We start from the raw sequence: 18,112 nt of genomic DNA, 5'->3' as shown, positions 1-18,112 counted from the left end.
GCTCTTTTTACAAATCAAAATAAAGGCATTTGCTAGCATTGATATTTGCTCTGGAATTATCTACTTAATTGACCTAAATATTTTGTTCAGTTGTTTGGAATTAAACATCATACGTGATAAATGCATTATGGATTAAGAATTAGATTGATTTAAGCTTAAAGAATATTTTCTGTTTTCTGAGTAAAAATATGCACAGCTGATTTCATGTAATTCTTTTTATTTTTAAGGAATCTTGGCAAAAATGGCTTGTCCAATAGTAGCATTTTATTGGATAAATGTCCACCTCCACAACCACCACCGTCACCGTATCCTCCCTTGCCAAAAGACAAGTTGAATCCACCTACACCTAGTATTTATGTGAGTAGGAACTAACTTATTAGAAATAAATCAATCCATTTTTTTGTGACCTTTACGTTTGACTGTGTTAACAAAATACTGTTTTTAAAGGAAATTGCTATATAGACTTGGGAAAACATTGTAATAACTACTGAAGACAACCTCAGTATACTGCTTTTATTAGTTAAGGGGGAGGATGTTGTTGTTAAGTAATATTAGAAAACAACTGTCCTTTAAAATATAACTGCATTAAAGTAAAGATAATCCAGCAGCTATGAAATTTGGTTTTTAATTTTCTAGCACCACTACCTAATTGTGTGACCCCAAGCTAGTCACTTAGCATGAATTCTTTTTTTTTTTTTAATCTGTGGAATAGATTATCTTTCCTATCCATGTCCTCCCTCCTTTTTCTTCCCAATGCCACAATCCTAGTACAGGCTATCATTACCCTTCATCTGTGACAGTTACAATCTTTTCTTACTTAGTTTTCCCTGTTTCATTCTATCCATTCTTTTTCCTCATTCCTCATAGCATTGTTTGAGTAGTCAGATGCAACAGATAAAATTGTGGCCATTTGCTCACTGTCCTTGCCTAACTACATATAATAATTCCTTAGCCTATCATCAGGCAAAGCTCCCTGCAGTATGCTGTCACCCTGCCTTTCTTTCTAGCCTTGTCTTGTTCTTCCACTCCACATACACTCTACCTACTTGCTGCTGTCATTTGTCTACATTTACTGTTCTCTTGCTCCTAAGCTCTACACTTGTGTGCTTTTGCTCCTCCTGTTCTCAGGGCCTGAAATTCCACCATCTATTCAAATCCTCCCTGTCTTTTTAGAGTTTTGCTCAAAGGAGAGCACCTTCTTTATGTTATACCTCATCCTCTTTCCTAATACCTCCGTCAGTAATAACTCATGTGATACTGTGGAAACTTAGGCCCAGAAAAGTAGAATGATATGCAATTTTTCACAATCTGTTGGTGATGGAGATAGGACTGGAACGTCTGATCATCTAAATCCAAGTTCAGTGTTCTTTACACTATGCTAAATCCTGATTAGTAGGGAAAATGAATGCTCTGAAGTACTTATATGTATTGGAATGTGCACCGTTCAAAATTATGGTTTTGTTAAGTATGGTAATTGGTTCTAAAACAATGGGAACTGTGCAGTGCAAATTCAAATAATGCAGCCCCTTCAGAGGATTCATTATTTGCATTAATTGAAATCTGTACCAGTGTTTTATATCATACTTTTTATTCTGTTTTTGGTAAAATTTAATAACCTTCTTATTCAAATGTCTATTCCCTTACTTAAGACAACAAGCTTCACAAGGGAAGGGACTGGGTGTTTAATCTTTTTTTTTTTCTTTTCTTGCCCAGGTACCTGTATAGTTCAATTTTGTGCCTATAATAGATGCTTAATAATACTTGTTGAATTGTGATTATATTTTGCTGTACTTACCTCACAGGTGTTTGTGAGCATGAATTATTTCTTAGGAAGAGGGTTGATAAGTGTAAAGCAAAATATGGTGATAGTCATAAGATTATCACTGAAAATCAAAATTGGAATAATATACATGATGATATATAATACCTAAGATAGAATTTGAGATCTGAAAGTTGTAAAATGATGTGATGGATTGGAAGTTGGGCATGATTAGTCTTACATTAATTCTTTAGTTTCTCCCCAAAGTAGAGTTTGTTTTGTTTTTTTAACCTCAACATTCATTTATTGAGTACTTACTTTTGCAGAGCCCCATTCTTGGGACTGGGAAAGACCCAAATTAAATTAGAAATGACTCCTGCCCCTCAGGGAGCTTACAACCTAATAATAATAGCTAACGTTTATATTGAACTTTAAGATTTCGTAGCGCTTTTCAAGTGTTATTTTTTTCCTCACAATGATTCTGGGAAACAGAAGATATTATTATCCCCCTTTATTAGATGAGAAGGCTGAAGCAGAGAGAAGTGACTTCCCTAGAGGTCACAGAGCTAATAAATGGCTGAGGCTGAATTCAAACTCATGTCTTCCTGATTCCAGGCTCATCACTCTAGCCACTGTGCCTCCTCATAGCTTCCTAATAAGATGCTATGCACATATACACTGTTACAATACAAAATAATCCATAAGGACATCAGAGTGATGTAACCCATGTGAGTTACATGTGAACCTATGGAGTCAGGAGAGACCAGGATTTGAATCCTAGATCTAGTCCTTAGATAATTGTGTGACCTTGAATGAATCATTTTATTTGTCTCGCTCAGTCTGTTTCTTCATCTACAAAAATGGGGAAATACTACATCTACAAAATGAGGAGATACCATGTATCTCATAGGGCTATTGCTGCTCCTCCCACCCCCAATTTATCTTTTATTTATTTTTAGCATCTTTTTAAATTGAGTTCCTGATTCTCTCCCTCCTTCTCATGCTTTCCACGTTCACTGAGAAAGAAAACAATGATATCAATTATACATATATGAAATCATGCAAAAATATTTCCATATTATCCATCTTGCATAAATAAATAAAGCAAGAAAATTATACTTCAGTTTACTCTTAGAGTTCATCAGTTCTTTCTCGGTGGGTGGATAGCATTTTTTCATCATGAGTCTTTTGGAATTGTATTGATCAAAATAGCCAAGTCTTTTACACTTGATGATCATTGTTGATGAAGTTGCTGTTACTGTGCGCAATAATCTCCCAGTTCTTCTCCCTTTGCATCAGTTCATATAGGTCTTGTCTTTTTTTTCTGAAACCATCCACCTCATCATTTCATGTAGGACAGTACTCCATCACAGTCATATGCCACAACTTGTTTATTGATTCTCCAGTTGATAAGCATCCCCTCGATTTCCAATTCTTTGCCACTATGAAAAGAGCTGCTAGAACTTTTTTGGACGTATAGGTCCTTTTCCTTCCTCTTTGATCTCTTTGAGATACAGGCCTAGCAGTATTATTGCTGGTCAAAGGGTATGCACAGTTTTATAGCCCTTTGGGCCTAGTTCCAAATTGTTCTCTAGAATGGTTGGACTATTCCCCTACTCTACCGGCTCATTAATATATCTGTCTTCCCTCATCCCCAGCATTTGTCATTTCTGATAGTTGTGAGGTGGTAACTTAGAGTTGTTTTATTTTGCTTTTCTCTAATCGATAATGCAGAACATTTTTTTCATGTGACTATAGATAGCTTTGATTTCTTATTCTGAAAACTGTTCATATCCTTTGACCATTCTATCAATTGAGGAATGTCTCTTAGTATTTTTATAAATTTAACTCAGTTCCCTGTATATTTGAGAAATGAAACCTTTATCAGATAAACTTGCTGCAAAAATTTTATAATACTACTTCATTGTCTGTGGTCTCTTTTACCAAAATGTTGTTTCCCTGATTATCTCTTTAATTAGGTCTATTTTTGCTTTTGCTTTGTCTAATATCATGATTGTCACCTCTGCCATTTTTTTTCAGCTGGAGCATAATAAATTCTTCTCCAGCCCTTTATTTTAACTCTGTATGTGTCCTTCTGTTTCAAGTGTGTCTCTTGTATACAACATATTGTTGGATTCTGTTATTATGCCAATGAGATGTTTCACATTTTCTTCTATTATTTTCATTATTTTGAATTTGTTTTACTGTTTCTTGATTTCTCATGGGGTCATTACCTTTTACTCTCCCAATTCTAATATTTAAAGAATTAAGAGTTTTCAGTGAGCTTGTGTACCGCTTTCCATTTGGCCAATTCTCCTTTTAAATGAATTCTTTTCTTTAGTGATTTTTTTTTTGTACTTTTTTCATTTGGCCTATTCTGCTTTTTTATAGGACTTCTTTTCTTCAGTATTTTTTGTGCCTCTTTTACCAAGCTGTTAATTTTCTTTTCATAATTTTCTTGCAAGCTTTTCATCTCTTTTCCCGTTTTTTCCTCTGCCATTCTTACCTCTTTAACTCTACCAGGAATTTTTGTTGGCTTTGGGTCCAGTTAGCTTTTTTGGAGGTTTTGTTCATAGCTGTTTTCACATTGTTGTCGTCTGAGTTTGTGTCTTGGTATTCCTGCTACTATAGTGGTTTTTTATGGTCAAGTTCTTATGTTATTGTTTGCTCATTTCCCAGCTTATTCACTTCAGATTTTATGTTAAAGTTGGGCTCTACTCACCTGCAGGTGAAGAGAGGCTGTGCCAAGCTGAAGGCTTTTTCATGCTGCTATTTTCCAAGCTAGTTCTAAGGTTCTGCAGGTTTTCACTGCTTCCAAAGTAGTGTTATCCTGGGAGAGGTGTGGTCACTGCTTCTCTTGTCTGCACTCTGTCTGTCTTTACCTGGGAAGGCCCTCTGCTCCTCTGCAGCCACAAATGCTAGTGTTCTCTTGGCCCTGGAACTGGGACCAGGTCCCTTGATGTTCTGCTCCTCTTGGCTCTAAAGCTGTGACCAGAGCTGTTTCTCCCTTGTGACAGATCACAAGCTGGAGAAAACAGATCTCCACCCTGGAACTGGGACCCAGAATTACATATGTGTAATATAGTTGCCAGTCAGTGCCCAGTACCTACAAAGGGTCTTTGTAATCACTTTCTGACCAGTTGTCCAACCTTTTACTGTCTCTGGGAGGAGAGCTCCCGAAGCAGCTGCTGCTACTACTGCTGCTGTCCCAACTGTTTCAAAGGCCTATTGCTGGTGCTCCTGCCAAGCTCAGAGTCTGTGCCCACCTGAGTATCATAGACTTTTCCTGGGGACCTCCTCAGTTGTCTTTTGCTAGAAAAATATCTGCCTCTGATCTGTTGGCTCTGCCACTCCCAGATTTGATTTGAGGCATTATTTTAAAGTTGTTTGTAGGGGAATTTTGGGAGAGTTCACCTGGGTCTCAGCCTGAACTACACCCACTTGGTTCCACCCTGTCTGTTTTCAACAAAATGGTGCTGAAGTATGCTTTGGAGATATGATCCCTTCTGCCCTCTAGAGGCCAAATACAATTATTATTGATGACAGTAGCAAGAAAATCCTCAGAGGAATGCTAGCTTTTTTAAATTATTTTAAATTTGAGGTTATTAAATCTTTTAGTGTTATGGGGAAAAGTGAAAATTAAGTTATATTAAAATCTAATTATTCATATATAAGCAAAATCTGTATCTGGTGAGTTTTTCCTAAATTTGAATGTTATCTTGAGTGAAAAAGTCAGTGGTCATCTACTCACAAACCATCTTATTCACATTTGTCAGTAGAATTGACTGTTTTAGCTTGAAATTAGAAATGTTATTACCACTGTTAATTTTGGAGCACTATGAAATTTGTCATCTATAATATTTAAAGAGAAACTATTTTTTTCTGAGATCTAACAATGCATTTTAATTTTGCAGTTGGAAAATAAACGTGATGCTTTCTTTCCTCCTTTACATCAATTCTGTACAAATCCAAACAACCCTGTTACTGTAATACGTGGCCTTGCAGGAGCTCTTAAATTAGGTATGGTTTGCTTTGTTTTTTACTGGTTAACAGAAATGAAGCATGTACAAGAATCATTTGGAATTCCACATTTTAATTGTAATATACCAACTCTAAATAGTTTTTTTTTCCATTTTTTGTGTATACCTATATAACCTTTCAATTTGTTAGCTACTTCATTATGTTTGTAATGAAAGGGGGTGGAGGACATGATATTTTTCTCACACACAGATATACAGATTTTCCGTTTCCCATAAGGAGGGTTTAGAGTAGATGGGGTTTTTTGTTTTATTTTTGTTGTTTAAACCTTCATGAATTTGGGTAAAGTACAGTTTGCTAAGGATGTTTGTAAAGTTTGGTTCCTTGATACCTTAAAAGTAAAGTAGACATTGATCTTTCCTGATGGTTGTTTGAGTGGTTGTTCTTTAAAGTATATGGAAATGGATAGCCACTTTGGGTAATCTTCTGTCCTGTATCTGTAGAATATTAGTGTCTTTCAGCCAGCAACTATATCTGAACTTCATCAAGAAATATTATCATTTATTAACGGAATTCAGTTTTTTGGTTTTTGGTTGTTTTTTTTTATATATATAAAAGACCTGGGACTTTTCTCCACCAAAACTTTGGTAGAAGCAAATAATGAACATATAGTGGAAGTGAGGACACAATTATTGCAACCCTCAGATGAAAACTGGGACCCCACTGGAACCAAGAAAATTTGGCGATGTGAAAGTAATAGATCTCATACAACAATTGCTAAGTATGCACAATATCAGGCCTCCTCATTCCAGGAATCATTGAGGGTAAGATTTATTTCCAGACCATTATTCCAAATCTAACAGCAGGCTGAAGTATCTCTTGAAATTTCTTTTCATTTATACTTTTCAAGTGTTAAGTGCTCCCACCTAAATAATTTGCCATGCATTTTTAAAGCCTAAGCAGACCTCCATTTGATAGTTTTGTTTGTTTGTTTTTGCTTGTGGTGGTGGTTTTCCACATACAGATCTTTTGCCAGACTTCACTCTGGGACTTCACTCTGGGTCAGCAAGTTCCTTTATAGATGTTCCAACAGTTCTAACAGTTAGTAAAATAATATTAACAATAAAAAATTCATGGTTAGCCAAGCCTCTTTTTAGGTATGACCCCATAGGTTATTGCATTTTCTTCCTACTAGCATGATCCTTCTTTAATATTTCTACAGTCTGATTTTACCATAATGGGTCCTCCCTCTACTTATATAAATTGCAATCCCTTCATGACTTAGTAAATGGTTTGGGGATTATGTTGGTTGAAAAATTCATTATCCTGTAGTTAACATGGTAAAGAATTACTCCAAATTTAGCCAGTCTAGTCCTCAAATGTCACCAAGCCCACAGTGAAACCTTTTTAGCCAGCTGTAAGATTTGATAACTCTTCTTTTCTGCTGGTATAGTCTCGGAAAAATAGGGTCACCTTTATGTCATGATAGACGTAGATATAAATATAGGATTTCTGTTCCATTTTGAATATTCTAGTTTAAAATGTCATATTTTATAATCATTTGCTTTTTCTTTTTTAAAATAGACTAGTAATATTTATATGTTGCAGAATAAAATTTATAGTACACATATGATCTGGTTATAAACCAGCCTAATTCCTGAGTTTTATGATAGACTTATTTGTAACTCATAGAAGTTGGGTACTGTGCCGTTGGACTTACTTTAACTCTTCTTGATCTTGATTGTATTTGAAATTAGTTGGGTTTTTTGTTAATGTTCCATATACATACATCATGTATTATTTTGTTGTTAAATTTCATGTTGGGGCAATCTGTTATAAGATACTAAAGAAACTTTTTAACCACAGGAAGAAAATGAAAAAAAGAGTCACCACAAGGACCACTCAGATAGTGAATCTACATCTTCAGATAAGTGAGTGATTTTTAATGTACCTTTTTATACCATTCAAAAAGTCATTCAATGAATGACATTCTTCTTTTTCTTTCCTTCCTACTCCCTCCACCTTCAGCTCTGGTCGGAGGAGAAAAGGGCCTTTTAAAACAATCAAGTTTGGGACCAACATTGACCTGTCTGATGACAAAAAGTAAGTGCAGCGAGAATCCTTTTTTTTCTTTTTCTTTTTCTTTTTTTTTTTTTTTGGTAGTTTAGAAGAGCTTTATACTTTCCAAGCTCTCTGAATTGCCAGCAGTTTCCTGTTTTATTTTTATCTCGTTGCTCCCTAGCAGTAGGAATATATGCAATTGAATAGCATTGATCATGATATCTGTTTTAACTTTTCTGTTTTTACTCCAAAAATGATGGATATCATTTAAGTTCATGTCTTTTTACTTTAGTTTTGAAAATCACTAGTTAAATGCTGGGTTTATAATGCAAAATGAGTATAGAGTTCAAAATTCATGATGTTATTTTTAGACCTCTTAAAAGTAAGTTTGAACAAGGAAATAAGTATTCGTAGTCTTATATAGGCTGGAAATTACTTCCTAATCATAGCAAAGAGTTAAAGATACCCCAGCCACCTCAGAATGGAGCGAGAGAAGATGAACGTTTGATATTCAGGATACCTTATCTTATCTACTTTGTTTCCTTTCTAGTGCCTAACAAAATGTAGGGCACAGAGTATCAAACTGATATATTATACTTATTAGACTAGTGTATTACAATTATTATTGTTCCTAATTTATAGTCCTAATTTATAGTCATAATAGTATGTGTTAGAAAGTCTATAGATTGAAAAATCTCAAAACAGTCCTTAAGTTATAAGAACTGTTGGGTTTGGGTTTTGAAATGTCTCTGCAGAATCTTTACCTAAATTGTAATGGGGAAGAATCCTAAAGATAATCATTTGGAGTTAATAAGTTTTCTCTGTACAAATCCCAAAATTTAATTATGTAAAAACAGTTTGAAGTATTAATATATTTCTTTTGTTTAAGTTTTCTTACATTTAGAAAATTATTTGTAATTTAAAACTGTCTGTACAGACATTGTTTTAATAATTGTTTCCTGTACCTGTTAAATTTATTTTCTCAAATATTTATTTTAGATTTTCACTTTTGAGCTGCTCTTTTGTTATAGGTGGAAGTTACAGCTACATGAGCTGACAAAACTACCTGCTTTTGTGCGTGTGGTATCAGCAGGAAATCTCTTAAGCCATGTTGGTCATACGATATTAGGAATGAATACAGTACAGCTGTACATGAAGGTTCCTGGAAGCAGGACTCCAGGTAACTTTGTCACATTCATATGACCTGTGGAAGGTGAAACATATAAGAAAAAAAATTTTCCTACTTAATCATATATTCTTCACTAGTAGTAATTATTGACACAATAACACTTTAAAGTTTTCATAGTATTTTATTTCTTTTGATTAAAAAGTAAACAATTTGAAAGATTGAGTTGTTGTTTGAGGCAAGAGTTTCCTAGCATAATGGACTCAGAACTTTTTCTCATCCTCCTTTTTATATCTTATATATAGCAGTGTGATAGACTCGAAACCTTTTTAGCATAAATGATATAGTTATTGGGAATGAAGGGTGTACCAAAATGGCAATCCCAACAGACAGGACCCTTGACTTCTCTGATGCCAAAAAGGTCCATCTAGAATACTGTTTGTGCAGTTAGAATACTCTTTATAAAATATGAAGAAATTTTATCCTTTCCAAGGTCTGTTAATTAACCAAAAAAAGGTTCCTGTTTTCTTTTTGTCTCAACTCTGGCCTTGCTTCTGACTACGACAGTGTAGTGTAATAGAGACAGCACTTTATTAAAAGTATATATCTGTTCTCCAAGTTCCCCTTCTGATTTTAAAGTTCTCCATTCTCTAGGAAGCCCTTGGTCAGGAGCTGAGCTGCTTGTTTCCTCATCACTCCATTTTTTTTTGGCTTTTTTAGGCAGTTGGGGTTAAGTGACTTGCCGAGGATCACACAGCTAGTAAGTGGCAAGTGTTTGGTCTGAGGCTGGATTGGAACTTAGGTCCTCCTGACTTCGGGGCCAGTGCTCTATCCACTGCACCACCTAGCTGCGCCCTCATCACTTCCTACCCCATTTCAGTTAAGGCACTGTGCCAGAGCATCTAAGGAATCTAGGTAGCTAACCTTGACCCTGGGTATTCGGAGTAAGGGCAGTTAAACTCCAGACTTTGACAGCTCAGTTATACAGGATTCCATCCATTAACAATTAGCATAATAAAAAGAGTTGTGGATTGTTAATAACCAACTTTCTCTGGGTTTTATTTTCCTCATTTATAAAATGTTGAAGACTACATAGATGATCCTATATAGTATCTTCCAGTCTTAAAAATTCCAAAGACCATTGAATGAATTTATAAAAACAAATAATAACAAGAAAGAAGGACTTAGCCTTTCCCGTTCTAATTACTCCTCTTTAGGAAAAAGTCAAATGTAAATGATTATTGGTAAATCTTGATTTGATTGTATCTGCTCTATCACTTCGGTTCCCTAGTGTCAACACCCTATACTAGGGATTTAGACACCTGGACTATGATAAACATTCCAGACAGATTCAAGCTACCACTTCAGAAGTTTCTTAAAAGTTGAATGGATAGTTGAAGAACGTTTAAATGTTTCCCTGTTTTTCTTCCTGTAGACATAAAAGTTTTCACAAAATTTAAATTTTTGAAAATTATTTTTCTTTTTCCTTTTAGGTCATCAAGAAAATAACAACTTCTGTTCGGTTAACATAAATATTGGTCCAGGTGACTGTGAATGGTTTGTTGTTCCTGAGAATTACTGGGGCGTCATGAATGACTTCTGTGAGAAGTAGGTTTATGAAGTTAATTTTCTTTATAATTACATATGAATTTTAAAAACCACTTCTGGTTTGGTAGTATAAGAAAATGTAAGCTGTAGAAGACAGATAGACCCTTAATGGAGCAGTTAATAAATTATTCTATAATTCTTATATATTTTGATAGGATAAGTGACAAAGAAATATTTTGAGTGATATTAGAAATTACAAGAATTGAACATCTTGCTTTATTACTCAGTTCTCACATGTTACTTTTTCTAATCCAAAAACATCAGTGCTAAGAAAAATTCTTAATCTTGTTAAAACATTTTGTTTTATGTGCCATTTTCCTAATTTATGTCTTCTTCACTAGCTAAATTAAACTAAAAGACTTTCCCACTTATTAGTACATAATAGGTGAAAAATTATGATAGATTTTTCTTTTTGTTAATCATTGGTGACATCTTTTGGAAAGTTTGCTCTCTGTGAGTTTATTTGTTTGGTTGGGGGTAGGGAGAGGAGGGGATTAAACAACTAGTAGTATGCATTCAGTGGCTCCCACATATCAGGAGCTAGGCTCAGTACTACGGATATGCAGATGGAAATGAAACAGTCCTTGCCTTCAAGGATTTTGTCTCCTGTTGGGAGAGGCAACAAGTGCAAAAATAGGTATATATAAGATATATTCCTTAGGATATTGGCTGGAGTGAGGGACCAAAGAAAGGCCCTGTGTAGAAACCTGAAAAACAGGTTTTCTATAAGCCATTGTCATATCTGGAGGTAGTACCTCTAGATAGAGTAGTCAGACATTTAGAATTTTAAAATCATAGAACAAGTTCAAGCCTTTGTTACTTTTGAACTTGATTTTCTGTTACATTCCAGAGGCTCTGTATAGCCAGGTGAAAGAGAGCATGAAGTACTTGCTGTGGTAACTGTCCAGCAGAAGGGAGCTGGCTTCTCCATGGCAACTAAAGCTGCCCAAATTACTGTCTTGTCATACTATGCTGATGGTACTTACAGGGATCAGAGGAACATTTTTCTTGTTCATGTCTTTTATAACTTAGAGGGATATTTTTATCATTTAAAATATAGCCTTTTCTAAAACTTTAAAATGTGATTTAAAAGAACCTTTCTCCATTCTTAACTATTACTTTCTAGGCCTTAGAGCCCGGCATTTTTAGGAAACATCCTTAGAGTCTTATAATAGAACTGAATTAGGCTTAAATTATGTGCTTGTGTTACAATTCTTCAAAGCTAATTTTTATGTAACTTACCTGCTAGTGTTGATGCATACTTTGATTTCATAAGTTCTTAAACTAAAGACAAGTAGATCCCTTTTCATGTGTTCAACCCATTGTAGGTTTCCTGAGGTTAATCTCAAGAAAAATCTTAGGAAAAAGACATCTAGGAAAGAGAATGAAGTAGACACCAGGCTAACAATTACACATAGTTTTGAAAAAGCTACTTTAAAGATCCATTTCTCATATAAATGCTTATAAATAAGATGGTGAAAAGAAAGTGCTAAATCAACCAACAGGCATTTACTAAATAGCTGTTATGTAGCAGGTACTGTGCTAAGCAGTGGAGATACAAGAAGGAATTAAAAACAGGCCCTGCCTTTATACTTATTTGAAAACTAAATAGAAGAAGTTGTATTTATTAAGTTCCTACTATATATGCAAAGCGCTCTACCAAATCACGAGGATGTATGCATACACACATTTTCAGCTGTAAGGTAGATGGAAAAGTTCTGTGGTTCTTAGCAGCCAAGTAGATTTTACTGCATATTCTGTAATGTCACATCTTTTAATAAAATCATATCTGTTGCTAATGTCAAACCATTTAACTGTAAGCAAGCACTTTTGTAGCAAAAACTTTCTTTACTGCATCTTCAGTAGTTACAGTTGCAAAGAATAAGTGTTGTCAAGCTGCATCTGCACGAGGATTTATCCCTTGGACCATGGCTGATGGAGCCAGGCTGTTAAAAGTTGTCAGTTTAGGGACCACTACTTTTCATGGGGCTCTTAGGCTTACCTGCTCTCCATTTGTAATAGATGACAGATTGATATTAGTGATGGCACAAATGATGGGCCCCTTCTCCACAATAGTTGTTTCTTTCAGTGATGGCTATGTGGGTCAAGCTTTAAACAAAGACAAGTGCTTTCAAGGGCATGGCACTTCCCGAGATTCTTGGACTCTTGATCCTGATCTGTCTGCTGGAATCAGAGGGGAGAAGTAACTGTGAAAGCATTTACTGCCGCCTGTCTCTCTGGGTACCTTGTTTACCTAGGGTAGCTTGCCTGCTGCATTGGTGATCATTGCTTGGCAAGTGGTAGCGGTAATTGTGGAGAGAAAGCAATGACAGGTCCCCTCTCAACTGAGTATACTTTCCTGGGATAATGGCTGTCAGGGCCAGACTGGGTATGAGATCTGGAAGAAATACAACAGAAGGTACCAGTCTCTGAGTGACTGGGTACAGACTCCTATAGAAGGTAATATTTAAGCTGAGTCTTAACAGCATTTCAGTAATGTAAGACAGCCAGTGCAAAGGCAGGGAAACAACAGTTGGACCATAAATTCTTGGAGGATAGTAATGTACGAGACTGAATAGGTAGAAAGCAGGTCCACATTTCAAAGTCCTTTAAATGCAAGCAGAAGAGTTTCTATTTGATCCTAGAGAGATGGGAGAATTACACAAATTTGCAATTTAGAAAAATCACTTTATTGGCTTTGATTAGAATGGGAAGAAGCTTGAAGGAGACCAATTAGATCATTACAGTAATCCAGACTAGAGAGGGGTGAGGGGCATGGCTGTGTGAGTGGAGAGACGAAGTTGTAAATGAGATGTTGTAAAGGTAGACAAGATTTGGATGACACAAGTTTTGCACCTGGGTGAGTAGGAGGATGCTGCTAATGCAAATGTTCTTCATGTCAAGCTTTTAAACTTGTGATACTTAGCCCAATCCCATTTTATGAAATCAATGGCAATTATCTTTACAGTGATACTGATGATAAATATGTCAGTAATCTGTGCCCCAGTCTAATGAAAAAAGCACTGAAACTTGTTCAGTCGATCAGTCATGTCCAGTTCTTTGTGACCCCATGAACTTCAGTGCTGGCCGTGGGGTTTTCTTGGCAAAGATATTGGAGTGGTTTGCCATTTCCTTCTCTAGTGGATTAAGGCAAACAGGATTAAGTGACTTGCCCAGGGTCACACATTTTGTAAGTGTCTGAGGCCAGATTTGAACTTGGATCTTCCTGACTCCAATCCCAGCACTCTAATCCTTGGAACCTCCTAGCTGCCTCTATTCTAAACTTCTAATTCTAATTCTTCTTGGCCCTTAAAACCTTTAACCATCTGACCCAAACCTACTTTCCAACATTAGCATCCATTACTCCACTTTCCATGCTCTGTAGTCCATCCAAACTGATCTCTTTACTGCCCCTCATTCACAGTCTTATGCTTCCATGCCTTCTAATTGCCTATCCCTGATAATTCCTTATTTCCTTCAAAACTCTGCTGAAGAACCACCTTTTCTGATCATCCTTATTGCTGGTTCCTCCTCACCCTCCTCCTTCCCTCTGTCCCCAACCATCCCCAGTTAATTTGAGGAAAAGGATTTGTATTTTTTACTCTGTGTCCTCAGTGCTCAGCACATTGCTTGGCCCATAATAAATGCTTCTTGATTAATTAATTGTATTTACTTTACATGTAATATTTATTATATCCTCTTATAGAATGTAACAAAGCTCGTATAGAGGACATATTTTCATTTTTGTCTTTGTAGCCTCAATGCCTAGCATAGTACTTGGTATGTAGTTGTTATTTAATAAATGCTTGTTCATTTCTTTATTGACTAATTTTGTGACCCTTTAAGCAAGTTGTTTAAAATCTAGACCTTAGTTTATCTCTAATGAGAGGGTTTGGATCAGATTAATATCTAAAGGTACCTTTCAGATCTAAATGTCTTTTACTGTGTATGACTTGTAAGGAAATAATCATTTTTTAAAAGCTTGTTTGTCAAATTGATAGCAAAATATTCCTGAACATATGTTTAGTGACAATTATTTAGCCACAAATATTCTTAGTAATTCTTAACGTTTGCCTGAGTTCTCATAAATACCTAACAGGGGGATCTGTTCAGCTTTTCCAGTTTTACATGGCTATGGGATCTATTTAGCAATAGTCTCTGGTTTTATAAGGGCAAAGCAAGGAAAGAGGCTGACCAGGATTCTGGCCCATTATGTAAACTGAATGTGAATTAAAGTGCTACTAAAAACTGTAGTCACTTTAAAGGGTAAGATAGGCAGTAGATATATGTACTGTGAGGGTGAGAGAATAGAATCCTTGCCATTGTCTACGTTTGAATGAACTATCAAGTACCTCCCAGATAGTAACCAGGAATTTTTCACTATAATATAACTTTAAGCTGGTCACTTTTAGGTGAAGTCTTTCTCATACCAGCAACTCAGTTCTCATGTAATACTCAGAATTTTTATTTTTCCTTTTTTTTTTTTTACATGATATTCTGGTCCTAGTAGCAAATGGTAAATATGTTATTTGTTCTTGTTTTAGAAATAATTTGAATTTCCTAATGGGCTCTTGGTGGCCTAACCTTGAAGATCTTTATGAAGCAAATGTCCCAGTATATAGATTCATTCAACGACCTGGAGATTTGGTCTGGATAAATGCAGGCACTGTCCACTGGGTTCAGGCTATTGGATGGTGCAACAACATTGCTTGGAATGTTGGCCCCCTTACAGGTATTTTAAAGAATATGATGAATATGCTAAACTATTTAAGATAATAACTCACTAAAATTCTTGATTTTTTTTTACCTGTTTCTCTTCCAGAAAGAATAATCTCTCATAGGCATAGTCTTTGGCATCTATTGGAAAATAACTTATCAAAAATCTGTAGAAGAAACTGCCAGCCAGGTTGCTTAAAATCTTAATTTGCAGATCAAGAAATTGAATTCTAGCTAGCTAGTTTCAGTCAGACATGGCTAGATTTTAGCAAACAAAAGTTTTATACACAGTATATATGATTTTAATTATTAATGTAATTTTTTAAAGCTCTAGTTGAAAACAAAGCATTGTTAACTTTTTATAGTCTTCAAAACTTACATAGTAACCTACCATGGTCAAATAGAAGCTTGAGTGGTCCCTCATTTCATTTTAAAACATACAAAATAATCTTAAAATGTTCTGTTAAATTGTATTATGGTTTTTTTTTAATTAGTGTTTCATATGTTAGTAAGGTGGTTATATAGCTTACTCATTTTTAATGTTGTATTGCTTTAAAACAAGTTACTTATTTGGGGGGTTTTCCTTCACTTTTAGCCTGCCAGTATAAATTGGCAGTGGAACGGTACGAGTGGAACAAATTACAGAGTGTGAAATCAATAGTGCCCATGATTCATCTATCTTGGAATATGGCGCGAAATATCAAGGTTTCCGATCCAAAGCTTTTTGAAATGATCAAGTAAGTGCCTTGTGAAACTACTAGACTTCTCCTTTGATATGGAAGAAAGGAAGAATATGAAGTTACTTCTTTTTTCTGGATACAGTGTTAATGTCAAAGGAAGAAGTAGGTCTGGACTGAAGCACTGGAAAGGAGCACAAAGTTCATGTTTTCTAACTTCTTTATAAAAAGAAAGGATAAGGGACCATTTTTCACTCACATAATAAATGAGAGAGCCAGGATTCAAACCCAGTGTCTCTGAATACCCCTAGAACCCAGCACTCTCTTTTTCCACTCTTACATATTATTGCTCATACTTTGTTTTTGGTTTGTTTTTTTTTTTTGTTTTTCTTTTAAGTTCCATCCTTTCTTGGCTATATATGCAGAGAAGGAAAAAAAATGGCATGGATAATCCTGAAACGATTTCCAATTTACACTCTCCCCCTTTTTTTTTCTTTCATTTTGTTCCCCCCTCTCCCTTCTCCCCCCCCTCCCAGCTGGGAACAAGGAAGCTTAACTTGAATGGGTGCCCAGCCCAACTGAGTATCAGGGCAATTGTCCCAAGTTTGGTGGAGAACTAGTAGGTGCAGCCTCACAACAAGATTATCATGTAGATAATCCTAGATAAAATAGAACACATTTTCTTCTATCTTTATAAATTAGAATTATTGGCTTTTTAATGTTAGTGACATAGTTTAAATATATTTTATCTTCATGCCTTTCACAATTATTAGTTAATTTTGTAGGTATTTTTTGAATTAGCTAATGATTTGAAACCAATTTTAAAATAACATATTGTTAAATTGAATAAAAATCAAAACTAATCTCCAGTACTTCAATGAATCTGACTGATGCCTTATAATGTACCACTTTTTCAATCAGTTGCTACTTGAAAATTATAGAGTATTTGCTTGCTTTCTATGGAGAATAAAAATGCTAGCAAGTAATGTGAATTTTTTTTAGCATAGGGATTTGTCCTAGAAAACAAATTTTTTTTTCCCAGTAATATGTTGCTACTTATTACTGTGTTCTATTCATTCCAAAAATGCTATATTCCCTATACATCAGACAAAACTACTTATGTGAGTATATTTCAAAGAGTAGGTATAATCACATGTTACAAGCAAGTTAGGTAGAAAATGCTGGTCATTCAGCACACTTATTGAGATTCATTAATGTTGGTGGAACCAAGAATTTTGAGAGATTTTGCTTTAAATTATAGGGCAGGTGCAAATAAAGGTCACAATAGAAAGCATTTTATCTTCAGATACTTTTCCCGGATTTCACTTACTCTTTATAAAAATAAATCATCTACAACAAAAAATATTTTGATTGTCATAAAATTATAGACACAGTAGAGATCATCTGGTCGAGCTTCCCACCTAATATAGGAATCCTATCTAAATCATCTTCATCATTATACAGCTTTTGCTTAAATATTTTGGTGTATCAGAGACACAGTACATCTGAATGAAGTCTATTTCATTATGATACATCTCTTCTCATGGTTAAATTCTTCATTCTTGGATGAATATATGATCCTCAATGCTGTGGGTATTAGAATAATAGTAATACCTTAATAGTGTCATTGTAGTACTTGGACTAGCCATCTTTTATCTCTCATCTCAAGTATGTGACCAATCTATCTCCTTTTCCAGTTATACACACATTTCTTATATAAGTAAGGCAAATGAAAGCTTCATCATTGGGCAGAAATCTGCCTCTTATAACTTCTACTTGGTCCTATTTCTGTTTTTCTTGGCATCGCTGAAGAAACATTTTCACTTTAAATGTTTGAAATTGCTATCTTGTCCTCCTTTACTTGGTCTTCTCTTCTCTAGAGTAAACATGCTTTCTGTGTCATGATCCAGTTCTTCAAGCCAAATGACAGTCTTGTGGTATACCATTAAATACTTCCCTTCAGGCTGATTCTGATGCATTAGTGAACACCTTGGGTACCACTGGTTAACTGTCACAGTACATAGCTTATTAACCTTATCAAGTATGAATAGAAATTTTATGATTAAAATTTATAGATATATGCATACTTTCATATACAGTGGGTAAAATTTTTAGTGCTGGAATAAACCAAAACCAGAAAGTTTAGGAACCAATGAGGGTTTGAGTTTGCCGGCAAGGGAGCCCCAC

At 35.2% G+C, this 18,112-nt stretch overlaps 1 protein-coding gene across 6 annotated transcripts in view; it reads left to right on the top strand.

The window, feature by feature from the left end:
• KDM6A (lysine demethylase 6A) overlaps positions 1–18,112 on the top strand; it is a 266,362-nt gene that overhangs the window by 231,385 nt on the left and 16,865 nt on the right. For all 6 annotated transcript variants that reach the window (XM_020996047.2, XM_020996046.2, XM_020996045.2 and 3 more), the window contains 9 exons: positions 228–357; positions 5,674–5,779; positions 6,356–6,561; positions 7,604–7,668; positions 7,766–7,840; positions 8,830–8,978; positions 10,418–10,532; positions 15,077–15,264; positions 15,844–15,985. In XM_020996047.2, the coding sequence (XP_020851706.1) occupies positions 228–357; positions 5,674–5,779; positions 6,356–6,561; positions 7,604–7,668; positions 7,766–7,840; positions 8,830–8,978; positions 10,418–10,532; positions 15,077–15,264; positions 15,844–15,985 (1,176 nt within the window). The remainder of the gene's footprint in view (positions 1–227; positions 358–5,673; positions 5,780–6,355; positions 6,562–7,603; positions 7,669–7,765; positions 7,841–8,829; positions 8,979–10,417; positions 10,533–15,076; positions 15,265–15,843; positions 15,986–18,112) is intronic.

The sequence above is a fragment of the Phascolarctos cinereus genome, unplaced genomic scaffold, assembly GCF_003287225.1.
Source record: "Phascolarctos cinereus isolate Bilbo 61053 unplaced genomic scaffold, phaCin_HiC Scaffold_726;HRSCAF=1367, whole genome shotgun sequence".
Taxonomy (NCBI): domain Eukaryota; kingdom Metazoa; phylum Chordata; class Mammalia; order Diprotodontia; family Phascolarctidae; genus Phascolarctos; species Phascolarctos cinereus.
This window is presented reverse-complemented; position numbering and strand designations above follow the sequence as displayed.